Source organism: Orcinus orca, chromosome 11, assembly GCF_937001465.1.
Source record: "Orcinus orca chromosome 11, mOrcOrc1.1, whole genome shotgun sequence".
In the NCBI taxonomy this organism is placed as follows: Eukaryota; Metazoa; Chordata; class Mammalia; order Artiodactyla; family Delphinidae; genus Orcinus; species Orcinus orca.
In genome coordinates, this window is record NC_064569.1 from 98,555,641 (window position 1) to 98,582,603 (window position 26,963).

At 54.9% G+C, this 26,963-nt stretch overlaps 1 protein-coding gene across 2 annotated transcripts in view; it reads right to left on the bottom strand.

The window, feature by feature from the left end:
• Nucleotides 1-26,514, bottom strand: part of KIAA0930 (KIAA0930 ortholog) — a 44,488-nt gene extending 17,974 nt beyond the window's left edge. Inside the window, exon 1 of one of the 2 annotated variants that reach the window (XM_012536591.3) lies at nt 26,255-26,514. In XM_012536591.3, the coding sequence (XP_012392045.3) occupies nt 26,255-26,477 (223 nt within the window). In that variant the 5' untranslated portion in view covers nt 26,478-26,514. Of the gene's footprint in view, nt 1-18,471; nt 18,542-26,254 lie in introns of those variants that run through there. The other variant, XM_049695051.1, reaches the window with a different exon arrangement.
• Between the last annotated feature and the right edge of the window lie 449 nt (nt 26,515-26,963).

Sequence of the window (26,963 nt, forward strand, 5' to 3'; positions counted from 1 at the left end):
AAATTGCTCCTGGTTTCTTTCTCTTCTCCAGAAACTACTTTACCACCGTGACTGAGCCCTCGCACTTGGGTCCTGGAAGGACCTGACCTAACCCAACCTTGGAGGCGGGAACCTGGGGGCCGCTGATGCGGGGCTCTCCCTTGTCCTCACAGGCAGTACAGGGACTGGCCAGGCCCCCTGACTTGCAGCCCATGCCCCCTCCTCTGGGGAGTCGGCCATCAGGCTCTGGAAGACTGAGCCGCGGGCAGAAAACCCCAGCCTTTGCTTACATCACCATGACCAGAGACCCAGGCTCCACACCAGCTCCTGCCCTCTGCCCTCTGCAGGGCTGCCACTCCCACGCCCTGCCTGGCTCCCATGTGAGGGAAACAGAAGGGGCCTCATCAGTGAGGCGTCCAGGTCAGCGAGCCTGATTAAGACAAAGGCCACCCATCAGCCTTGGCGGCAAAGGCTGGGAGAGGCCGCAGGACTGACGGCCGCATCCGCAAGCTGGCAGGCAGCAGGTGGAATGTCGCCGCCTTCCGCATCATTCTGCATCACCGCCCCGACGTTCCTGCCACACCTTTACGACAGGCGACACCCAGTTCACGCCCCTACAGATCCCTACAAAACTAAGCAAAGGGGCCGTGTTATTCCAAACAAAACAGGAACTCTCCCGTGACTCTGTTTACTCTCAGCTCCCTCAGCCCAAAGCCCAGCAGAAGGCCGATCAGGCGAAATGCTCAAAGACTGCCCACGCCGACTGCTTCCTGGTCCCGCGGAGGGTACAGAAGTGACAAGCAGTGGGTCAGGTCTCCAGTCCCCACCACCTGCCACAGCGAAGTACAAGTTCACCATCAGCGTCACTCAGGGTCAAGCTCTGCCCCCCTCGGGCGGCACTCTCTTTTTATTCTGCAAGCAGAAGGAGCCTCGTGGTACCTCGGGCACCCAGATGGTTACGATTTGTTACACATTTGCCATGTCGAGTGAGCACCAGGTAGAGCTACGTAGATCATCTCACTAAACTCTGCCTGCATTCTGTTATGTCTACTGCCCTGTTTCACAGACGCAGCTGACTCTCAAGAGGTTAAAAAGGAGGCCAAGATCACAGAGTTAGAAACCGCCAAGTCCTCAGAGCTGTCAGACCCCCGCGTTGACATTCTTGGAAAATGCTGGACCCAGATAATGAATGCAAAGCGCTTAGCAGGCAGCTGGCAACCCCGGGAGCGCGATGAGGGAGGGGTTCTGGGGTTGGGGGAGGATGCAGGGTTTGCATGCGGGAGTGGAGTGCTGGAGGTGGCACAAAGTACATGCCACTGTATTCTCTAGGATTCCACGTGCCGCCAGGCCTGGCCCAGTGGGGGCCACACAAGGGGTCCCATGTCCCTGCTTTAAATGCTGAAAAATCACTTTCTTCACAGCTCATCCCGCCCGGTTAGTGAGGGAGTCTGCAGGTCCCAAGAGTCTGAAGCAGACTGCCTGCCAGTACTTCGTCCTAACACGAAGGCTCAGCCCACACAGGGGCTGCTGGCGCCCAGCCCGAAGGTCACCCCGGGCCGGCTGCCGGCCCCCCCACCCCGACGGGCCACTCCCAAACAGCCTCTCAGAGGGGACCAGCCCACCCGCCGTACGCTTCCAGCCCACGTGGCCATCAGAAAGTCCCCCTCACTGCCAGCTCCCCACCCGGGCTGCTGCCATCACCCCTAGAATGCACTGGTTGCCCCTTCCACTCCCATCCGACAGTCTGCCCTCCACACCACAGCCACAGGATCTTTATTTAAAGATCGTTCCCTGCCCCCCTTAGAACCTTCCCAGGGAATTCGGAGTAAAACCCAAAGTTCTGAGAAAGCTCTCCAAGACAGCCCCTCCTCGCGCTGCTCACCAGCCCTGCTGGCCTCCTCCCCCTCCGATTCTCTGCCCCGGTGCCTTTGCACAGGCGTCTCCTTCCTGTCATTCCAGCTGCAGCTTAGACGACTCTCACCTCTTCAGAGAGCCTCTCTGGACACCACATTAAACGTGGCCCGAGGGGCTTCCCTGTCACAGCACTTTGTTTTACTGCCATCATCACCACTGGTGTTTCATATCGGTTTGCTGTCTGTCCCCCACTGCATGAAAGCAGCTCAGGAGGAGGGACTTGTGTGGATGACCATCAGATTTCAGTGCCCAGAGCAGAGCCAGGCACACAGCAGGCGCTCCATAAACGCTGTGTGAATAAATGGGTTGTCTCAAGTTAACAGGAAGCAGGTTCAGTGAGGTGGGTGACTTGTCCAGGTGACCACAGCAGGGACGTGGCCCAGCCACTGTCCACCTGAGGCCTGGGTGCCCCACGCAGGACACTGGGCCTGGACTTGCCACTTTATTTCAGTCGCAAGGGCCCTGACTTAGAAAGATCTTCCGAAGATGCCCCAAACACCACACGACACAAGGGCTGCAGCCCCCTCACTTAGCTCGCCCAGGCTCCACAGGCAGGTGGGCGTGTGCTAAGAAGACCCCTGGGCGTCCAGACAGGGCCCACCCCGACCCCGCCTTTCTGAGCACCTGCAGCCCCTGTGCGCTCGGCAGGTGCAGGTTGGGAGACCCAGCACCAACACGCTCCGAAAGGCACAGGGGGGCTAGACGTTCGCTGTCAGCTGTGGACACCACACGGATGTTATCATTAGCGTAACTACTTCGGTACCAATGACAAACTCATTGTCATTGAGTAGGAAGAAACTCTACTCTCTCAGGGAAACCCCACGCACCTGCCTCTCTCACCCATGAGGTGGGGAGAGGCCTGCTAGAACCATCGCCAGGACCAGCCGTGGGCACCACACCCAGAGACACTGGCGGAACAGACACGCAGACCACGGCCACACCCAGGACACCCAGTTTAAAGCCAGAAGAGAAATCGCAAAGGTCTAGAGCTGCCCCCGACCCGGAGCACTCAAAATTCCCTATGCCCAAGAGAAGCATGGCTGAAATCAAAAGGAACATGAAAACCAGCGGAGGGAAATTCACAATAAATAACTAATGTCCATGTAATAAAGAATTCACGGGGCTTCTCTGGTGGCACAGTGGTTAAGAATCCACCTGCCAATGCAGGGGACACGGGTTTGAGCCCTGGTCCGGGAAGATCCCACATGCCGTGGAGCAGCTAAGCCCACGCGCCACAACTACTGAGCCTGCGCTCTAGAGCCTGCGAGCCACAACTACTGAGCTTGCGTCTCACAACTACTGAAGCCCGTGTGCCACAACTACTGAAGCCTGCGTGCCTAGAGCCCGTGCTCCGCAACAAGAGAAGCCACTGCAATGAGAAGCCCGCGCACCGCAACCAAGAGTAGCCCCCGCTCGCTGCAGCTAGAGAAAAGCCCGCGCAGCAACGAAGACCCAACGCAGCCTAAATTAATAAACAAACCAAAAAAATAAAAAAAATAAAGAATTCACATCATAGCAAGTTATGAAAGAAAATGCCTAAGAGCCCAATAGATAAACGGGTAAAACACCAAAACAGGTAATTGCCAAAAAGGAAACATAACCACTTAACAAAAATGTGGGAAAATATAAATCGCACTAGTTTTTAAAAATTCACATTGAAAGAACAAGTTGTCCTTTGTTTTTTTTTTTTTGGCCACACCCCGCAGCCTGCAGGATCTTTGTTCCCCAACCAGGGATCGAATCCGGGACTTCGGCACTGAAAGCATGAAGTCTTAACCACTGGACCACCAGGGAATTCCCCAAGTTGTCATTTTTAAGAAGGCAAATTTGGTATTTTAAAAATACCACTTAGGACTTCCCTGGTGGTGCAGTGGTTAAGAACCTGCCTGCCAATGCAGGGGATATGGGTTCAAGCCCTGGTCCGGGAAGATCCCACATGCCGCGGAGCAACTAAGCCCGTGTGCCACAACTACTGAGCCTGTGCTCTAGAGCCCGAGAGCCACAACTACTGAGTCCACGTGCCACAACTACTGAAGCCCGTGTGCCACAACTATTGAAGCCCGCATGCCTAGAGCCCGTGCTCTGCAACAAGAGAAGCCACTGCAATGAGAAGCCCACACACCACAAGGAAGAGTAGCCCCCGCTCGCTGCTACGAGAGAAAGCCTGCACGCAGCAACGAAGACACAATGCAGCCAAAAACAATAATTAAATGAATAAATAATTTAAAAAAAAAGAGTGCAAAAAGAAAAAAAAATACCACTTAGGAAAACTGGCAGATTCGACAAAGTTAAACACATATTTACCAGTGATTCAGCCATTCCCAGGTACTTGCCCAAGAGAAATGAAGCATGTGTCTGGCACAGACACTGGTATACAAGTGCTCACAGACACTTTGTCCCTAGTAAACCCAAACTGGAAACCAGGAGGAGGTACACGTGAAACATGACGTAGCCACTCAATGTTCCTGGCAATGAGAACAAACTACTGATCCGCACTGCACTACGCATAAATCTCAAAATCATCATGCTGAGTGAACGTCAGGCATAGAAAAAGCTACACCTGAAAGGCCACGTTCACATGACGCTTCAGAAAAGGTACAACTACAGTGACAGAAAGCAGACTGGTAGTTGCCCCAAAACGTTCTGTGTCTGGTGGTGCTTTCACAACCATCAAAACTCATCCAGTTACTTACTTTACACGGACACAGTTTATTTTACATAAATTATACTCCAATAAAGTTGATAAAAAGTTACGACAGCCAAAGCTGGGAAGAGTACATTGAACTGGGAGCTCTCATATATGGCTAGAGAACAAAAATCACTCTATCCTTTGTGAAAAGCAAGTGAGCATTTTCCTGCTTCTGTGAATCTATCTTATGGAAAAGAAAAAATAGGAGTAAAGTAAATAAATGCCTTTTGCAGAAAGACATTCCCTCTGTATCAATGAGAGCAAATAATATAACAACAATAATCATAATAATAAGGAAGGAGAAAAAGAAAGTAATGTTCTGTAATTATTGACATTTAATCTAGGTAAATTATGCTGTATGTACTAAACCTAACCTCCGTCAGTCTTTTAAAAGGATGCCTATGAAGACAAGTAGGTACATGGAAATGCGCGTAATACGTTTGGTGAAAGAGCGGAAGCTCAGGCTGTACACGCTGACCACAACTACATACGTCACACGCCCGAAACGCAGGAGCTGCTCTACCTCACAGGATATATGTTTTCTTTTTTCTTTGTTTTTACTTTTAATATGTTGTGGGTTTTTTTGGTTGTTTTTTTTTTTTTGCGGTACGTGGGCCTCTCACTGTTGTGGCCTCTACCTTTGCGGAGCACAGGCTCTGGACACGCAGGCTCAGTGGCCACAGCTCACGGGCCCAGCCGCTCCGCCGCATGTGGGATCCTCCCGGACCGGGGCACGAACCCGTGTCCCCTGCATCGGCAGGCGGACTCTCAACCACTGCGCCACCAGGGAAGCCCTACTTTTAATATTTGTAAGAGTAAGATGACACTTTTTCCCATGAATGTACGACTTTTGATGAATGTCATAAGGCTCATTAAAGTGAGAGGAGGGGGACAGAGAAGGGACTCCCCATCTTCAGAGGGAGGAGAGGAGGGTGGGATAGGAGACAGTCCAAGTCCAAAAGCTAGGAAGGGTCAAGGTCACAGAGAGAGTCCAGACTCGTGCAAGCACAGTACAGCGTGTGGATCTACAGCCAGACATACCTGAGTTCAGGCCCTGACTCTCCCGCCCCCCAACCAGGTGGCCACTGCACCCCTCTGGATCCCAGGAACTCCATCTGTCAGAGGGGTCTAACCTGCCACCCTCCCAGAACCAACAGTGAGGACGGGGGGCGGGGGGAGAGGCCAGTACGAAAGTCCTTTGTAAGCCGTAAAGTTCTGTCCATAGGTACATTCGGGGGGACCCTCTGCACTGCTGCTTCGTGTGTCTCTGTCGGCAGTGTGGCTCGCTCAGATGAGGTCATGGATCCCAAACCTGCCAGTGTCCCTAAACTACGCGGTGCAGTAACTGTGTGAACAGACACATGAGGGGTATTTGGACCCTTGTGTGGCCTGTGAAATCAGTACCAGCTTTTCCCAAGACCTGTCCAGCAAGAAATCCCCTGGGTCATAAACCCTGAGAGCCGCCAGTCCAACAGAGAGCTCCCTAATCTCCATGACTCTCTCCGTCCCTGTCTCCCTGCCATCTGGCCACAAGGGCAGCAAGTTTCCGGACCCTTGAATCCAGTGGATGACAGACTTATGGGAGAGATGCAGCCCCAGATGCTGAGCCACTCACTGGGGCAGCACCACGGACAGCTCCAGGCCCCCAGGCTGCTCCCTGCTGGGCTGTGGTCCTTACAATCTGTTCTCATAATCCATGGTAGTTATGTTCTATAAAGTAGCCACAGACACTGAATTAGCAAATACCGAACGACTGCTCCTAGGGAAATACAGGGTTGAGTTCCTGCAAGTCTCTGGTTACAATTTCGTCCACCGATCAATATGTATAACTTTGTTTTACGTGTTTCTGTTTAAAGACACCTTATTTAATATAGAGTTGGGTTACTAACATTGAACTCCAGGACACCAGCACTGTAACTCGTGCCTGAACGAAGCTTATCTAACATGTATATTCTCCATAAGGCCCATCACAGCCTTCTCTTGCTTGAGACTATCCAGCACTTCAGCTTTACGCTTGGGGCCACTTTAAACAGCAAAATCACCACCAAAAAGCACAAAAATGCAAATACATGGCACTATATAGACCACAAAAATGGTGAGTTGAAACAAGGAGGCGTGGTGTCCACCTTGCTCAACCTCAGCTGGGACCGTGCACCTACCTCGGGTGACTCAGAGTTTCCCACCACTCTGCACACGTCTGCGATTAACCACAAAAGCACCAAAAAGGTACTGACGACTTCGGGGTTATGGATAAATTTCTGTTGAGTAGGTAAATCTGTAATACAGAATCCGTGAATAATGAGGATGGGCTGTATCAGAAAAACTGGTCTCTTCCAGCTCGAAATGGGACTACGGGGATCCAGCCACCTCCCCTGCCTGCAGTGAGTGACCTGCTTTCACAAGCTACCGGCTTTGAACTTCAGAACTGGGAGAGCCCTTTATAGACTAGTGAGTCTGGGGACGCACGGAAGAAGGCACGCAGCTGTGTGAGGAGAAGAACCCGCGCCTCCCACGCCCAGCTCCGTGCTCTGCAACCACCCGGCCACAGATTCTCTACCTCATTCTGCATGACACTGAATGGGGGATGTAATCGTGCCAACAGCTCAACAGCACTGACAGTGATGACGGCTCACGTTTGCCCTGCACTCTACAGTTTATAAAGCCCTTTCACCTGTTACCTCTTCATGGCAACTTGATGAGGTGGGGATAACCTCGGTTTAGTTTAAAACCTCAGTCTTTGGTTTAAAAATAAGGCAGGGCGGGCTTCCCTGGTGGCGCAGTGGTTGAGAGTCCGCCTGCCAATGCAGGGGACACGGGTTCGTGCCCCTGGTCCGGGAAGATCCCACATGCCGCGGAGCGGCTGGGCCCGTGAGCCATGGCCGCTGAGCCTGTGCTCCGCAACGGGAGAGGCCACAACAGTGACAGGCCCGCGTACCGCAAAAAAATAAATAAATAAGGCAACTGAAGCTTGGGAATCCAGTGGCTCGACAGCATCTGGGGCTCAAACCCTGCCACTCATATTCTTTCCAAGGTCCCAGATGTAGGCATATGCACCTGAGTCTTCAGCAAGTCAATCTTTTTACAGTAGTGACGTCAAAGATCACTGATCACAGATCACCATGGCAAGCATAATAATAATAGAATATTCAAATCATAGAGGGAGCAATTCTAACTAATTTGATCTATTAATTTAACATGACCCAATAGAAAATGCCAAGAGAATGTTTTAAAATAAGAACAGCCAGGAAAATTCAGAGTGATGTGGGATCCTGATTCTTATCAGATATTAAAACATACTAGAAAGCTAAATCCTCATGTCACCATCAACACAAACTACACAACCCTTCCGCGTTGCAAACAAAAAACCCACAGACTGTTGGCTGCCTGTCCTGCCATGTGGACGAGGTCGACTTGAAGGCTGGAAAAGGGCCAGAGAGAGCGGAGATAGGACATGGAGACAGTGGGGCCACTCAAGTCCTTAGTATTGGGCATTCCTAGTCTTCTGGAGGCTTTAGTTTTCAACTCTTCCACAGATTGTGAGCCAAAAATTTTATTTTTTTTAATTTTTTTTATTGAAGTATAGTTGATTTTACAAATTTGTAAAAAATTTACAAATTTTTTTATTGAAGTATAGTTTCCGGTGTACAGCAAAGTGATTCCGTTATATATACATGTACATATATACGTGTATATATTCTTTTTCAGATTCTTTTCCTATAGGTTATTACAAATACTGAGTATAGTTCCCTGTGCTATATAGTAGGTCCTTGTTGGTTATTTTATTTTTTTAAATTTTTAAAATTTAAAAAAATTTTTAAATTATTTATCTTATTTAGTTTTGGCTACGTTGGGTCTTAGTTGAAGCACGCAGGATCTTCGTTGAGTCACGCGGGATCTTTCGTTGCGGCACGCCGGCTCTTCATTGTGGTGCATGGGCTTCTCACTAGTTGTGGCATGCGGGTTTTCTCTTCTCTAGTTGTGGCATGCAGGCTCCAGGGCGCGTGGGCTCTGTAGTTGTGGCGCGCGAGTTCCAGAGCGCGTGGGCTCTGTAGTTTACAGCACACGGGCTCTAGTTGAGGCGCGTGGGCTTAGTAGTTGAGGCGCGTGGGCTCAGTAGTTGCAGCGCGCGGGCTTAGCTGCCCCGCGGCTTGTGGGATCTTAGTTACCCGACCAGGGATCAAACCCGCGTCCCCTGTACTGGAAGGCGGATTCTTAACCACTGGACAGGGAAGCCCCTTTGTTGGTTATTTTAATAAATTTCTTATTGTCTAAGCTACCATGGATTAGTTTCTTCACTTCTAACCCTAAGAAAGAACTCAAGAGTCACCCAACTTTAAGGAAACAAACCAAAAACCCTCCCTTAATCCCATATCACCTCTAGCTACTGTCTCACCAGAAGCTGTCTCCAGCGGAAAGTTTTCAGTCCTCTCTTACTTGGACAGATATGTTAATTTACAGATCTGTTAAATTCTACCACTGATTTTCGGTTTTGGTTTTTGCTTTCCTGCAGAACTCTCTGACTTCATCTCTGCATCGTTTCACTGATTCTACCTTTAAATGTACCTGGAAGCCAACCACTTCTCACAAACCACTCTGGCACTGGGGCCAAGCACCACCATCTCCTGCCTCTATTCCTGCCCAGCTCCCTAACTGGTCCCCATGCTTGAATCAGCTCTTGCCACACCCCTGCTCTCAATCCTCCATGAGGCTGACGTCCTCACCTCCCCCCAAACCACCCTGTTTAAAATTGTAAATCCACCCCAACAGTCCCTACCCCACTTCCTGCTTTATCTTTCTCCATGGCACCTATCACTCTGTAGCATCATATATTTTTTACCTATCATCTTCTTTGCTCTCAGTCCTTCCTGAGTACAGGAGCCAGCAAACTTTTTCTGTTAAGGTCCAGATAGAAAATAGTTTAGGCTCTGCAGACCACACGGTCCTGTCTCAACTACAAAATCACCCACAGCGATACATAAAGAAATGGGCATGGCTATGTCCCAATAAAATACCAAAAGAGGTAGCAGGCTGGAGGTGGCCTGGGGCCATCGTGCGCCAGCACCTGCCTTACTAGAACATATCTCTTTTAACAGAGCATTTTCCCTCTTTGATTGTTTTGTTCACTGCTGTACACTTAGCTCCTAGAATAGTATTTGGCCTATAGGAAACAATAAATATTGGCTAATTAAGTGAATAAATGAAATGAACCGAACGATTAATGAGAGCAAGGTGGTACTGGTACACAATGAGATCAATAGAACAGAATAGAAAGTACAAAAGCAGAATGAAAATACATGGTAATTTAGTTTATATAAATATTCATCCTTCCAATCAGTAGGATGAAGACAGTTCTTCAACAGGTGGTCTTGGAACAACTGGCCAGCTGAGGAAAAAGAATAAGGTTGGGCCCCTGGTCACGTCAAAACCGATTCCAAAAAAGAAAAACTTCTGATGCCAAAAGTAAAATCATAAGAAAACCAAATAAACCTTGAGTGAATTTTTTATTCTCTCAGAAAGGGGAAAGCCTTTCTGAGTAGAACACAAAGGCTGTCAAAGAAAAGAATGATATTAAAAGAAAAAAGACAAAAATTAATAAAAGAAAAACAAGAAGAATGATAGATAAATCAAACAACAGAAAAAATTTCCATAGGAAAACACCCCCATACAATAGAAACAAAGGCAAAAACAAACACCACCACACTGGAAAAATCACTGGATCTCTTAAATGAGGGTTAATTTTCTTAACAAATAAGTTTCATACACTGCATAATAAAATGAAACAGGATGGAAAGGCAAAGGGAGATATAAACGTCTTCTAAGACAGGAAACTATGCTCAGCTTCACACAATTAGAGACATGTAAATGAAAACTGAAAAATTCTATTTTTCACCTATCAGATGCGAAAAAAATCAAAACACCTGACAACATTCCGTGCTGAAGAGGGTGTGGAGAAAGGGGGACTTCATATCAGGCAGCAGGATAAGAAACTGATGAAATCTGTAAGGAGAGAGCTGGGCAACCAAACCACAACTGATTCTCCCTTTGACCCAGCAGCCCCTCCCCTGAGGGGTTTTTCCTACAGTCTTCCACCGGCCGTGTAAAATTCTGTAATTCCTACAGCACTGCTTACAAAGTACTGGAATGGTCCCATCAACAGGAAAGTTAACTGAATAAATGAGAGATCATTCACAGAATGGGATACCGTGTAGCTTTCAAACACGAACTGAAGCAGCTCTATCTGTACCGCTAAGGAAAGATCTCTAGGGCAAATGAAGCGAGGGGAAATATGAGGGGCTAACAATATCAGAGGTTTTATATTCATATAAAAGTGAATCGTTCAGAATGACCCAAGTGCTTGTGGGGTGAGAGGCTGGGGCACTGGGATAATGGAACCCAGCCCTCGGGGCTGTTAGGAGTTTTTAATTAGTTGATACCCTCGAAGCCCAACCAGGCTGCCACTGAGCAGGGGCCCAGGGTCAGCAAGTGTTATTTACATCATTGCCAGTATGATCACAGCCTCTGGAGAGAGACCAGGGAGGAGAAAGGCGTCTTGGCCTTTTCTCTATGACTCTTCTCAGACATTTGAATTTTGTGCCCTGACCATGTTTACCTATTCCAAGAGTAACAAACATTTTTAATCACAATGCAGTTACTTGGGAAAATGCTTATGATAGAAAGCTAAAGAAAAAAGAACAGCAAAAAACAAAGAGCAGGCCACAAAAATTGTACAGAACGCTTGAAGGAAGGAAATTGCTTTTTTAAAAAAATGCCTAAGAAGAAAGACTGAAAGGAAGTTGAACCCAAACGCCCACAGTGGTTAGTGTCGAGAGTGGGGGAATTACAACGTTTTCCTGTTTCTCAAACATTCTGTATGTATCAATAATACGCTGTGCATCTAAACAGCACTAAGGACTCACCGTGTGCCAGGCACTGTGCTAACCACCGACCACCCTCACCTCGGCTGCAGCGGGTACTTGAACCCAGCCATCCACACCTTGCTTATGCTGAAGCAAGCATCTACCGAGTGCCACCATTCAAGGCTGGGTGCTCAGTGCTGGGTGGGACGGGGACCAGAACCCAGCACGGACCCTGCCCACCTGGCGCTGAGCGGGAGGAAGATTTTTATCAGCAACTCACACAGACAAGCAGGACGCTGCCTCGGGAGGGCCGGGAGGGCAGGCTGTGCTCCCTGAGCCTGCACGACGGGCGCCGCGCCTCGTTCGTCAGGAGCGTGCCCTGAGGAGGGGAGTTTCCTGCTGGGGGGGTGGGAAGAGCATCCAAGGTCCTCCTGGTGAGGCCGAGATGGGAAAGGGTCCAGAGCCAGGATGCCACGTGGGAGCCCGAGCTGGAAAGGACGCGACCACACAGGGCCTCCTGGCTGGGTTGCGGGCTTTGCGTTTATCCTCAGAGAACCGGGGACCCCTGAAGGGTTTGAGACAGAGTCTCTCTGCTGTGGGGAGAAGGAAGGGGCAGAGGTATGACCCACGGCCTGTAGATGCCCGATGCCCAGCCCGTCCAAGGGCCACCTGGGCCAAGGGTCCCGAGAGGGACCTCCTGGGAGCCGCCTCGGCTCAGCCTGGCCCCTCCCAAAGGCTGGGGGGGGTCAACTGGCCTCTTTGGGGAGAGTCCAAGGCAGCCCTTGGCCGCTTCCTCCCCCCGGCAGCCAGGGCAGCATGAATAGGCTTCTGTGGCCCCTCAATAGGCCTTTCATCAACTCGTGCCTCTCAGTGCCCCTCATGGGCTAGAGACCCTCCCTCAGGGCACAAAAGACAAAGAAGCTGCCCAGGGAGGCCCAGGGCTGCCCTGATGAGGCACTTGGATGGAGAAGTACTGGTCAGACGGGTCCCCACGTGAGCAATCCCACAGGCCAGGCCGGTCCTCCGCTCCAGCCTAAGGGAAGCACGGGGTCTCAAGGACGGCAAGGCGGCCGGGTCAGGAGAGCCCATCACCTGCCTGGTCCCCTTCTTCTCCAGGAAAAAGTCGAGCCTCCTTCCCCAGATGAGCCAGGCCCTACAGACAGCCCCTCCAGTCTGCGCTGTGGTCCCCCATGCTGCAGCCCCTCCCTCCGCCCCTGACCAAACACCCTGCGCGTCCTCAGGCCACCCCACCCCTCACCATGGAGTCTTCCTGGACCGAACCACGGGGCCCTAGGCCCGTCCCAACCCAGCCTGTGCAAGTCAGCTTGGCCATCACGTCCCTGGGGCCTGTTCCCACCACCCGCCCCACGCACCTCCTCTGACCCACCTGGGCCACTTTACCTCATTGGATCTTCACAAAGACCCTGTGAGATAATGTTACTACCTTCATTTAACTGATGAGGAAATCGAGGCTCAAGGTTTGCTTCCCTCATCTGATGTCGCACTGCTGGCACGTGGCAGAGCCAGACCACAGCCCAGAGCTGCCTTCTAAGCCTGCCACATGAACACACTAATGTGTCCCTTCCCACCGTGACAAGACAGCTCACTGGCAGGGTGATCAGGTACCCACCATAGGGCAGGGCCCACAGCGGGGAGTCAGTGAATGTTGAACAAACAACCACATGACTGCACTCCAGTTTCCCAGTTTACTCAGCGAGCACCACGGCAGCTTTGAAACCCAAAGCCACTGTCCCTTCTCACAATATGCGCAATGTTGCGAAACCCTTAAAGTGCTCCTGCGGCCCTCAGGTCACCTCCAGGAGGCCCTCGGTCCTGCTTACCCAGCAAGATCACGATGGGAGCTGGCACTGGAATCCAAGTCGGGTTCAGCACCCACTCTGAGCCTGCTCCGTGCTGGGCATCACCTGAGGCCCCAGGTGCAGTGAGAAACAAACCCTGACCCCGATCTCAAGGTCACTTTCAAGGGTGGGGCTTCAGTCCCCACGGCCCACAGTTCCCCAAAGCAATCCTCTGCGTTCTCCAGAACAGCAGTGCCTGCAAACCCGCAGCCCTGCGGCCACTTCGCTCCCCACCACCTCTTCCCAGGGGGCTTCGAGCTCGCCTAAGCAGTCATCAGGCCAAAACAGGAGCTCCACATTCAAATTCCCGTCTCCTAGGAGCTCGTCACCGACGTGGCCTTATTCAAACTCCTGACTCACTGCTCTGCTCTGACACATAAACGGGCCTCCAAGACGAGGTGCCGTTCTCCTGAGGGATCTTCGGTGGACACCCACACAAGGTGCCCCAGCCCGACAGGAGCCGCCACCCAGCCACCGTGGCTCCCGCCTCCCGCCCACCCTCCCCACCTTCCTGGGCTGCGATCACCTGGTCACCGCCCTGATCACTGCCCTGGTCCCTGTTCCACCTCCTCCTGCCCCCGCCCCACCACGCCATGCAGCACGAGGCGCGCGACAGAAGCCCAGAAGCCTGGCCAGCACCGCAAGAGGCTCACAGCCCACCTGCTCCCACCACTGCGCCAGAGCAGATGCTGAAACCCAGCAACCCCAGGCCGTGTTGGTGCACCCATCCTGGCCCACGAACCAGGCTCAGAGCTGGGGACCAGGCACAGCTGGACCACCCCACCCAGTGAGTCTAGGCGGAAGGGACTGTCTTGCTCACCACTGTGCCCAGCACCTACTCCTGCAGGCTTCGGGCTCCAGGCTGACGTTTACCAAGCGCTTCCGGCGGGCCAGGATGCAAAGCTGATGACACACTGCGTGAAGCTAGGATTCAAGTCCCCCCACCCCCGGCCCCTGGGCAGACCCAAAGGACACCTGCCCCTCAGGTGTTCTACGTTCAGCGTCACCTAGCGTAGTCCCTCCAAACACGCCCCCAGCCCTCCCCCAGGGGCCACTTGTCTCATCTCTCCTCGCTCCTGGGGTCTTGGTTCCCTTGCGCAATTCCAGCTGCAGCTTCTCCGCCAGGAACGCCCACTCCCGAGCCTGTCTCCTCTTTCATTTCCCTCCTTTATTCTCGCTTCTTCTAAGACTTCCTTCTCTGTGACAACCATGGGGTGGGGTTCTTCTTCATACACTAGACCGGGGCGAGGCCACACGGAAATAAAGGCGCCAAATGCCTCTCCCTGGAGAGATGGATGTCCAAGCGTGAGAGGGACAGGCCACAGCCTCGAGTCCAGGAGAGCTGGGCCCAGAACCCAGACTGACTACCTGGGACGCTGAACGAGGGCCTTCCCCTCTCTCAGTCTAATCTTCTTCGTCTGCCGGCAGGGGTGACCCCCCCCCCTTCACCACAGGCTGCTATGGGAACGACCCAGTGCTGGGCCTGCAGTAACGGGGCGGCAGCCGGACTCGCAGGGAGGCTCCCAGACACGTGCCCGCTGAGATGACGCCATCCCCGCTCCCTGCGCGGCTCAGCAGCTCCAGCCTAAGTCGACTCCTTGGGGTTTGCCACACGGAGCGGGGGCGGGACGAGGGCTCCCAGGAGCTGAGCAAGAGCTGATGAGCCCCACGGGGTGGGCAGCTCCCTCCTCCCCGGGGCCGGAGGCAGCTGGAATGCTAGGCCCCCACCTCCCGGCAGGGGACGCAGTCGGGGACCACCCGAGGCAGCACCAGCCACCAGGTGCTGTGGTTCGGTAGGACGGACCTGCAGACAAAGCTGGGGGCTCGGCGGGCATGACAGCTACAGCCCCGAGCGTGACGGTGTAGCTCTGGGTGGTGGGACGACCGGGTTCTTACTTCCAGCTCTGGGCTGCAGGGTGGCGTATGCGATTCTTCCTACTTCTGCTTCTTCCTATTTCATTTCCGTTGTCCCCGAATCAGAGCACAGAGCAGCACTGACCTCCCTGAGGCGCAGTGTAACTGGCCCTGCTTCTGTCAAGTGGCTCGGGTTAGGCAGTAATGCCTGTGGACTGCTGACCACACATCCCAGAACCACGGGCTGCGAACAGTGGTCCACGTCAACCTTCCTCTCCCCATTTTACCTAAGAGGAAACTGAGAGCTGGAAGGGGGAAGGGCTCTGCCCACAGAGACTCCCACAGGCCCCCTGGCCTTGACCCAGGGCCGTCACCTGTCACGGGCAGCCTTCGTGACACTCTCTGATGCTCTAGGTCTGGAGGCTGACCTCTGCCCGAGGTGGACGCAGGGCAGTAATCAGTCCTGCTCTGCCAGGAGAACGGAGGCCCAGAGAGCTGCAGCGACTTCCCCAAAGTGACACAGCATTCAGGGAAAATTAATTTCTGAGCCTCCTCTGCCTTCTTCCCTGCTCTGTCTCTGCCCAGCGGGACCCCCCGTGAGGACGGCTCCACTCAAGGGCTACCTCCCCAAGAAATGACCACCCTCTTCACTCAACAGATACCAACCCATCGATTCATCACCAACACTCCCCTCACAGCCCCTTCCCTGGGCCTCGCTCCACCATCAGTCCCACCCTGAGCTGGCACAAGGGATGCAGAGCCAGTGCCAATGACCCTGCAGGGGACCCCAGGGGGTGAGGGAAAGGAAGTCACACACAGGAGGCTATGCAGCGTCACAGGACTGATGGCAGAAATCAGTACAGGTGCCGTCAAGAACAAAGGCGGGGGGGCCCAGCTGATCCTCTCAAGGGGTCAGGAAAGGGCCAGACGGGCCCTTGAGCCGAGAACTGAGAGGTGAGGCTCCCCTGACAGATGGGGCGACAGAGTGGCAAAGTGTGGAGGAGCCCCTGAGAAGACTCGCACGGCTGGGGCTTAGCTGTCAGCAGGGCCAGGTCGGAAAGGATCTTGAACTCTGACTTGTAGGCCGCAGAGGTTTCTAGGGGTGTAAGCAGCAGAGTATAACACAGTCGGGAGCGGCAGCCGTGGTGGGACGGAGGGCCAGGCGCGGGGGCTGGTGTAGTCCAGCCCACAGGTGACCCAGGTGGGGATGAGGGATGGCTCAGGGCAGACAGAACTCGGCCACAGCTGGAGGGGCAGGTGAAGAAGGGCTGACCCTTGCCCAGTCTCAGTCAGGCTGAGCTGGAGGCGACACACTGGGGAGACGGGTGTTCGAGGGCAGTCAGCAGTGGAGGCTGGCCCAGGGAGTGTCTGGGCTGGTCCGTGATGGGTGTGGGTGGGATCAGGGGGCGGCATGATTGGTTACCCTCTACCCACCTGCCCCTACCATCTCCCGGGGAAGCTCTCAGCCCCGGGAAGCAGGGCCAAGCCCAGTCCAGCTCTGCATCCCCGGGTGCTCAGTCACGATGGCCTGCACGAGGGAGGCAACAGTGACTACGGTTACCTAAAAATGTACACTGAGAGAGGGGTGGAGATCGCAGAAAAGGTGAGCAATCAACTGGTACGAGGGTCTTGGGTGGCGGTGCGGCTGCAATGGTGCCCGTGAGCAACGTTCCAGAAAGAACGAGAAGGCAGAAGGCCAGGCCCGCCTCACTCGAGGTCCCCGTCACTCTGAGCCTCAATCCCTCTGTAAACAGGGACAAAACCCGCCCATGATTCCGCTCAGCAGCTGTGAGCACCAGTGAGGACGCGGCAGAGCCCTTTGTAAAAGTCGGGCTCTTTCCTGATGATCTTGGTAGTACACGCTCCCCGTAAAGAGTAGTTTGTACTCTGCTTTTCTCACTTGTTCTGTCCTAAGTGTTGTCCCAAGTGTAAACAGTCAAGATTCAAAGCACGTCCCAAACCAAAGGATTTTTACACTAAAGATAAACAGCAACAGCACCTCCAACTACAGGACTAAAAATTAAGCCCCTCTCCTTTTCACTTTGCCAAGAGACATTTCTCACGTATCCACTGGTCATTCAAGGGAGGCAAAGAACATATCCTTTAAAATAGGGGTCCCAACCCCCAGCCCACGGACTGCTACCGGTCCGGGCCGCACAGCAGGAGGTGAGCGGCAGGGGAGCCAGCGAAGCGCCACCTGTATTTACGGCCGCTCCCCATTGCTCGCATTACTGCCTGAGCTCCACCTCCTGTCAGATCAGCGGCGGCATGACCTTCTCGTAGGAGCGTGAGCCCTACTGTGAACTGTGCCTGCAAGGGATCTAGGTTGCGCACTCCTCATGAGAATCTAATGCCTGGTGATCTGAGGGGGAGCTGAGGCAGTGATGCTAGCGCCAGGGAGTGGCTGCAAATACGGCTTATCGTTAGCAGGGAGGTTTGACTGCACAGAGACCGTAATAAATCAGTTGCTTGCAGACTCATATCAAAACCCTATCAGTGAGTGGCAAGTGAAAACAAGCTCAGGGCTCCCACTGATTCTGCATTATGGTGAGTTGTATCATGATTTCATTATATATTACAATGTAATAATAATAGAAATAAAGTGCACAATAAATGTAATGTGCTTGAATCATCCCCAAACCATCCCACCCCCACACTCCGGTCCATGGAAAAACTGTCTTCCACGAAACCAGTCCCTGGTACCAAAAAGGTTGGGGACCGCTGCTTTAAAAGACTCAGGCTAACAGGGTATTTGTCTTGTATCCCATCAGACACAAGACTCCCTTTTTAGGGACTTCCCTGGTGGTCCAGTGGTTAAGACTCCACGCTCCCTATGCAGGGGACCCGGGTTCGATCCATGGTCAGGGAACTAGATCCCACGTGCCGCAACTAAGAAGCCCGCATGCCACAACTAAAAAAGATCCCACATGCCGCAACTGAGGCCCGGCGCAGCCAAATAAATAAAAATAAATAAGTGAATATTAAAAAGGTGGCCCCTCCCAAGTGAGCTGACGCTCATCCTGCGCGGCCTGGACCGTGCAGAGGGTCCTCCCCCAGCTGGGCAGCCCTTACCTCGGCCCCAGACGCCCTGACCCCTCATCTGCAGGTTCACCAACAACCTCTCAGCTCCTGCTGCAGCCAGCTGGGCCCTGAGGGGCCTCCTTGTGCTTCTCTCCCGCCACAGCCCAGCCCGGTCACCTGCCCTGCCCCCAGTGGGCCTCGATCTCTTTACCTGAACCGAGACAACAGGCGGGAGGGCCCATCGGGCATTCTGGCTCTGGTGCTCAGTCTGCCAGGGCCCTCTCGGAGCTTCACCTACCTGTCGGCACAGCAACAGCGACAGGCTGGTTGAATTCTGGATCTTTCTTGTCCATCTCGGCTCCCCCGGGACGGCTGTGACCCTGAGGATGTTCTGCTGCCCAAGCCAAAACCAGGAGGTGGGGAGCAAGCTGCCAGATCAGCCCCGACACCAGGAGGGCGCGACGTCGGACAGAGGGACATCACGTCCGCTCTCGGAAGAACACCTGTCCCAAAGCCGCGCAGCAGCAGCAAGAGGACGGACTGGAGGGCTGCCGATCACACCCAGCACTGTCTCCCCGCCCACACCAGCCCCCGGAGGGTAAGAGCCAGGACCAAGGCCTGCACTGCACCCACAGGCAGCCTGGCACCCGTGCTGATGCGGGGGCCACCGTCTGTTGTCCCCGAGGCTGGGCGGGCAGGGGCCGCGCAGAGCTGGAAGTGAGAGGGTCTTGGAGGCGAGGAGCAGCCTGGGCCACTCAGTTCCCAGGCTTCCCCGTCCCCAGCTGCAGGACAAAGGACACCTGCCTCCCCCGCTCAGCAGGCAAGCCTGCAATCCCAGGGAGGAGACGGGCCTGGAGAATCACCAGCCAGCGGGCAGCCAGCCCCAAGCCCCGTCTGAGGCTGGATCCTCTCTCAGCAGCTGGCACACCTGGGTGCCAGGAAAACGTCACCCGCCACTCACCTTTCTTCCTGTTTGTACCAATGTCAATGATTCAGAACGTTTTCCATGGCACTTCCATGATAGTCCAGTCGTTAAGAATCCGTCTTCCAATGCAGGGGATGCAGGTTCGATCCCCCGTCAGGCAACTAAGATCCCACAGGCCGTGGGGCAACTAAGCTCATGCGCCACAACTACTGAGGCCACGTGCCGCAACTACAGAGCCTGGGCGCCGCAACTACTGAGCCCACACACCACAACTAGAGAGAAGCCCATGCGCTGCAGCAGAGGATCCCGCATGTCGCAACTAAGACCTGACACAGCCAAAAATTAAAATAAATAAATAAATAACAGAAAGTTCTCCATGAGTTTGGTAAACATCTGTCTGCCACCCGCCACATCCACCTATGGTCCTAGTCCTGCCTTGGGGGTCAGACAGCAGCCTCTAAGAAATGGCCTCCCAGGTTGGCAGCCGAAAGAAGTCATCCAAATGCAGAAAGCTTCGCACAAATGAAGAGGCCTGTTGCAAGCTATTTATAAGAGTGAAAAACTGGATCCAAGCTACGTTTCCCACAAGACAAAACCGATTAAGTAAATTATGGCACATCCACTCAACTATCCTGTATCATTTAAATAATGTTTAGAGTTTGAACAACACGGAAACGTTTTAGGAATTTTAAGTAAGAAAGCATGATTAAGAAACTTTATGCATAGAATATCAAGTATTCTTTAAAGGGGCTTTAAAAAGATTGGAAAGCAAGATGTTGTTAACAGTGTGACTGCGTGATTGGAACTATGAGTAATTTTTTTCCATTCTTTATATTTTCCAGTTTCTATATTGTACATGTAACATTTTTTTTTTTTTTTTTTTTTGTGGTACGCGGGCCTCTCACCGTTGTGGCCTCTCCCGTTGCGGAGCACAGGCTCCGGACGCACAGGCTCAGCGGCCATGGCTCACGGGCCCAGCCGCTCCGCGGCATGTGGGATCTTCCTGGACCGGGGCACGAACCCGTGTCCCCTGCATCGGCAGGCGGACTCTCAACCACTGCGCCACCAGGGAAGCCCATGTAACATTTTTTAAATTGGAAAAAACTTGTCTGGGGATTTTGATGCTGTTTTTTTAACAAGCGTCCCGCTCGGGGCTTCTCTGCAGTGGCCTCATGGCTCGGCTGGTATTCCTGAGCCCGCCCAGCCCAGTGAAGGAGGCAGATGTAAATAAGGAGCCAGCGCTGCAAGGAGGGGGCACGGCTTGTGCAAGGCCTCAGGGCAGTGGCAGAGCGGGCACTGGCGCCCAGGCCAGGGGAGGGCGCGAGGACGCCAACACAGCTGATGGCCCTCTCGCTTTGCCAAGAATCCCTGCAGCCATGACCCTCAGTCTCCTTAGAGTGCGAGGTCCAGCGTCCTCAGCGTTCTCTGGAAGGAGACAGAGTCCCTGCCTTGGGAGAGGACCACTCGGGCAGCTGCCCGGGCTGCTCCAGCCCCAGAAACGGATAGAGGCCAGAACCCACAGGCCTTAAAAATAGGCGCAGGAACCGAAAGAGACACCACTGCCACTCTAAACGGCCACACTTCCTCCTCGCGGCACTGCCCCAGAACCGGCTCTGCCTGCCTTGGGGACGGAGGGCCCCAGGGGAACCCAGAAAAACTGGCACCAGCCACTGCAAAGCAGTCTGAACTTCAGAGCTTGAATCCAACCCTAATTCCACATGCGGGCACTGGGCCAGATGTTTGTGTCCTTTATAACAACAACAGCATAGAGGGTCAACGCCGTGCCAGGGCTTGTGCTGGGTCTGTTCCTACCGCATCTCCTGCAGTCCTCACGGGGTGGCATGAGGCTGTGCGTGTCACTTCTCAGACAATTTCCATGACCCTACAGACTTTGTTGTCTCCACTTTACAGGCGAGGACCCAGAAGCTCCAAACGGTGGCGTGCTTAGGCCCCGTTCTTCCCTTCCAGCCACACCTCCCATGAACATCCCCCGCCCACCACTACGCCCAGCTATACTGCACCGAGCAAGACAGAGGGCTGGGCTGAGCGTGCAAGGTCCTCTTCCCGATTCACAGGGTGGTGTCAGGTGCCTGGCACGTGTAGGTGTTCAGCGCAGAGGCGAGGCTCACAGGAAGGCAGTCTCCCCCCTGGCTCATTCCAGAACTCTCTACAGGACGGCTACTGGCACCTGACATGCCTCGGCTGGAACCCCAGGAACCCCAGTTCTGCTACCTCCCAGCTACGTGACCTTGGGTGAGTCATTTTCCCCTCTGAAGCTTCGTTTCCTCATCTGCAAAATGGGCTTTTAACAGAACCTGCCTCCACAGGAGGTGCTGCTGCAGGTCCAGCAGGGCTGGCACACGGCACGTGAGCAGCATCCCTCGTGCTAACGGCCTCTCCAGTGCTGGCCGGTCCATGAGTCAAACACCCGCCGAGATGCTGAAGGCCAGGCCAAAAGAACTCCAAAGTCCCAGCCGGGCGCTCAGAGCCCCAAACACTGCTCCAGCCTCAACTCCCACAGCCAGGCTTCAAGCCTCCCCGCTCCTCCAGGCAAGTCCTGCCCACCCTAAGCCCCTCTCAAAGGCCACGCCTGCACAAACCCCGCTGGTCGGCCAAGGTGGCTCCCTTCTCTGTGCCCCTCACAACCCCTCACACCTCGACTTGGGCCCTTCCTCAGCCCACCTCGTGCCAGGCAGCTGAGCACACCTATGGTGGCCAGGCCACACGCACCCGAGGACAGGTGTGAGGGCCTCACCCCTGCTAAGAGCCCAGACAGATTCTGCCACTTACTGGCCATGGGACTGGGGCATGTTACTTCACCTCTAACCCTGTGTTTCTTCACCAGGACAAAGAGAGCAGTTTAATGATACCTACCTTAAAGGATTATTTTGACGATAAAAGGAAATGGTGAATGTGAAACACTCCTTTTGTCCCACAGCACTCCGAAGAGAGAGAAAATTCCCCAGGCCACCTAAAAGGGGGCGAGGGCCCAAGAATAAACAGCTCTAAAATGCTCAGCCTTGGGGACTTCCCTGGCAGTCCAGTGGTTAGGACTTCGCGCTCTCACTGTGCCGAGGGCACAGGTTCAATCCCTGGTCGGGGAACTAAGATTCCGCAAGCCATCCGCGGCCATGGGAAAAAACAATACAGTAAAATAAATTGAAAAAATAAAATAAAATAAAACGCTCAGCCTAGGCAGGGCCCAAAGACAAGCAGCATGGGAAAGGCCCCTCTGCCACTCAGACCCGAGTCGTGTCCACGTGACTTGACCAAACGCCAGGGGTGTGCTGCCCCTGTTGAAGGGAGCCTGCCCACACAGCATGCATGCGCGAAGGCCCAAGCCCCAGGAGGAAGTGTCAGGCAGGCTATCTCCACCTTTGTTACAGACATCTGCATCACACAACATGTGGGCATTGGACCACCCGATTCTTCCCAACTCAGACTCTGGAGCCCCGCTCAGGCCGCCTCAGCCATCAGCCTGGCTCACCTGTTACCTGGAATCACAGGCAGTTTCCTGTGGATAAAACATCAAAATCCTGCTCAAAATCCTGCACAGCCCTGGCTGCTTCCAGCAGGATTTTTACTTCAGCCAAGTCACCTGTGTATCTGGCTCTCTGTCCCCTCAACTGCACCCACACCCCACGCAGCACGGATCAAGGCTGATCCCCCCACCCGGCATGGAGCAAGTCCTCAAAAAAATGCCTCTACTGCAGAGGCCACAGCAGACAGATTCAAAAATCAGGTTGGGATCTCCAAGGTACTTTTCATCATGCAACCAAGAGACAATGCGGGCAGGGAGAAGGGCGTAGTCGCTTTCTCTCATCTCATAGACAGACACTGTTACTTAAATGATAACAGCGGGACTTCCCTGGTGGCGCAGTGGTTAAGAATCTACCTGCCAGTGCAGGGGACACGGGTTCAAGCCCTGGCTCGGGAAGATCCCACATGCCGTGGAGCAACTAAGCCCGTGCGCCACAACTACTGAGCCTGCGCTCTAGAGCCCGTGAGCCACAACTACTGAGCCCGCATGCCACAACTACTGAAGCCTGTGCGCCTAGAGACCGTGCTCCGCAACAAGAGAAGCCACCGCAATGAGAAGCCCGCGCACCGCAACCAAGAGTAGCCCACTCTCGCCGCAACTAGAGAAAGCCCACGCACAGCAACGAAGACCCAACGGAGCCAAAAATAAATATATAAATAAATAAATAAATTTTTTTTAAAAAGAGGGATTTCCCTGGTGGTCCAGTGGCTAAGACTCTGTGCTCCCAATGCAGGGGGCCTGGGTTCAATCCCTGGTCAGGGAACTATATCCCACATGCCGCAACTGAGACCCGGCGCAGCCAAATAAATAAATAAATAAATAAAAGAAATGACAACAGATTGTCCAGGGTCAAGCGTCTCCCCCAGAGGCTCCCTTATACCTTCAAAACAACCTGAGGTTAGTTCTGAACAACCTAAGCTTTAATTAAACAACAACAATAAAAATCTGGGAGGTTTAAGTTAACTCATAAATGTAACAGGTTGTCCCAGCTGCAAAGTGGAGATGAGCGGGTGACATGGTGAAAGTGCTTTGGGGAGGGCGTTCTGGGCTCACGCCTGGGTGCTCGGGCCAATCATTCTGTCCTAACTCTACTTTGGGCGTGAAGTCACTGTTTAGCTTGTCCCTCTCTGAACATCACATTTCTCATCTGCAAAATGAAGGAGACGGCAACGTGAGCCCTTCTAAGGCTTTGATCTTCCAACTTCCTTGCCCGTCCACACCCTTCATTCCCCAGCCCAGAAAGTAATCCTCTCATTCATTTGCTGAGTGTGCCCTGGGGCTCTGCTCTGCATGGGCCCCGTGCTGGGCACTGAGGAGACTTAGACTTGGGCAATGCCCTGTGTGGGGGGGGGGGTGGGGGCGGGTCACCTGCTAACTGGGGAGACAGCCACACAGACCATCACAGTGCCACCCATGGTCGTCCGTTCGTCCACCGGACGCGAACCCGGTACAAAGAGAGCACAGGCAGCAGGACAGGGGGCGGAGGAAGGGTCCCCGGGTGGCAGCATTAGCTCTGAGGCCTGAAGGGAGACCTGCACGTGCTTGCAGGGCAGGTTAAGTATGAGGTAGCTTTCCAGGCGCAGAAAAGAGCAGAAATAAAAGTGCAGCGCATCAGAGCACTACAGGGACTGAGTTCTGAGGGGCTGGGGGTGGTAAGATGGGAAGAGCTTGTGCATGAGGGGGGACTAGAGGCAGGAGGGGAGACACAGCAATAGTGCAACCACCAGGCTGTGCTCTTGGCCTACTATGGGCAGGTCCCCTCCCCAGATGCAGCGCAGTAGGTGCGGCAAGGCCTGGTTGGGACATTTGCGGGGACAGGCACTGGAGTCCCACTGACCGGGGTCAATCCCAGCTATACAACTTCCTCGCAGGCTGTCCCTGGGCTAGTGTCTTGCCTCTCTGAACTTCAGGCTCCACATCGGTGGAGATAATGTTCCTATATCTGGCAAGGTCAGTATCGAATTGACAGAGCCTGCGTAAGGCACCTGGCACACACTGAGTACCCAGGAAATGCCAGGTGCTACAGCAAATTATTGTTCTTAGGGGGTGGCAGTGCAGGCTCCTGGGGGCAGGGACTGTCTAACAGGGCAGAGAGATGCTCAGAGGACAGTAGGACCGTGTTGACAGGGGAGTGAGGAGGGGTGCCCGGAGCTGCTGAGCAAACAGGGCTGAGGGGCCTGAGCAATGGTCCCTCCAACCCCTCCCCTCTCAGACACTCTGTGCCAGGTGACAGGCGGCCTGCCAGGCGGGCATGCAGCCGGGCACACAGTAGGTGCTCAATGAACATGTGCTGAATGAACGAATGAGGACCCTTCCATTTCTGCTCGAAACTAATTAGTGACACCTTTTCAGAAGAGACCAAAGAACCTCTGTCCTCGTCCACCCCGGCCTGTAGACACCCTACCCCCACCCCCATGCTTGAGGAAAGCTTTGTTCCAGGGCAGGCTGGGCTGAGACCTGCTGAGGGGAAGTATCTTGTACCAAGTCCGCCTCCTGCAAAAAAGGAGGCCGCAAATTTATTTCCTCTCGTCTTCCAGCCTCCAGGGTGTGGCCTGCTGAGGGGCCTGGAATGCCTTGTGACCTTAGGTGGGGATGCGCTGGCTCTTTGGGACTCAGTTTCCCCAATGGTGAATGAAAGGGAGTGGGTCTGGCAGAATCTCCAAGGTTTACATTCCCTTCTCCACAAAATGCTGTCGCCCCCTCAGACAGCCCCAGCCCAGACTGGGGATGAGGGTGGGGCTGGGGGGTGGCTGAGAACGTGGTATGAAGTCATTCCCGCAGGAAGAAGGGAGGGGTCTTTTCAGAGAGAAAACGGCCTCCTCAGGCTTTAGTCTGAACACGATCCGTCAGTAGCCATCACTTCACGCCCAGCCATGACGGAAGACCCCACCTACACCTGGAGCCCCAGGCTCTCTCAAACCACACGGGGCACCTCCACCCCACGTCACCGGCCCATCTAGGACTTAGGGCCTCCTTAGAGCAGCATCACACCCAGAGAGGCGGCCGGCCCCGCTCCCGCTGCCAAGCGGGTGGGTTCATGGGGCGACGGTCCAACAGGTCCCCAGTTAGAGCCAATGTGCAGAGAGAGCGGTGCGGGAAGACAAAGGCTTCAGGACGCCGGAAACCTGCCCTCCCGGCGAGCTGGGACGGTGGTCGGGGCAGCTGGCAGGGAGGTCTGCCCGGAGCCCACGGGGCCCCGGCCCTGCCATGTCGGGCTCCGGGTCTCCCCAGATCCAGCGCCCGCACTCCCTGCAGCGGCACTGAGGCCCCGGGGAGGGCTTCTTGGAGAAGGAAGAGGCCTGGCGGAGCCACGGTGGGGAAGGAGGGAGACGGGCAGACGCCCGGATGGACAGACAGAGGGAGACGCCGAGTGACCCGGGAGACAGACACACAGGGACGAGAGCGTGCCGGACCGCTCTCGGGACCAAAATCAGAGACGGAGACGCGGAGGCACAGGAAACAGCCGGACGCGGGGAGCCGGGGGCGTGAGGGGGATGCGACACGCAGGGAGCCCCAGAGACACACGCAGAGACAGAGACGCGCAGAGACACCCAGAGGCGCGCACACTCCGACGACGCGGCGGCCCCGGCCTCGACCCCGGCCGACCCCACTCACCGAGGCCGCAGACCTCGCGGCGCAGGCTGAGGCGGCCGCGCTCCTCGGCTATGGCGCGCAGCATGTGCTGCAGCGAGCGCTCCTCGGCCTCCGCGCCGCCCGCAGGTTCCGGGGAGGCGGCGGCGGCAGCGGCGGCGGCGGGGAGGGCGGGCGGCCCGGCCCGGAGCCCCGCGGGCGCGGGTGCCGAGGCGCAGGCCCGGCCCGGCGGCCGCGCGGAGGCCATGCCGGGCCCCGGCTCATCGCCTGCGCCGCGCCCGCGGGGGCCCCCGGCGCGCCCCGCCGCCCCCGCCCCGGCGCCGCCCGCCGCGAGCACCAGTGAAGCCACAATCCGCCTTTGTGCGCGTCACCGCCCCCGCCGCCGCCTCCGCCGCCTCCGCCGCCTCCGCCGCCTCCTGCCGAGCCCAGTGAGGCGAGCGCACCTCCGCGTTGCCGACACAGCCCGCCCGCCTCCAGGCCGCCGCCTGCCCCGCCCCGCCTCGCCCGGCCCCGCCCCCAGGCCATCCGGACCCCGCCCCCGGTAGCTTCCCGCCCCGCCCCTGCCCGCCCTCAGGCCACACCCCAGCCATCCAGGTCCCGCCACCGCCCTCAAGACCACGACCCCGATCAGCTAGACCCCGCCCCTTGCGCGTCAGGCCCCACCCCAGACCCGCCCAAGGCCACGCCTCAGGCCGCCCTCCTCTGACCTCCCGCCGTGGACCTACCGGGCTGG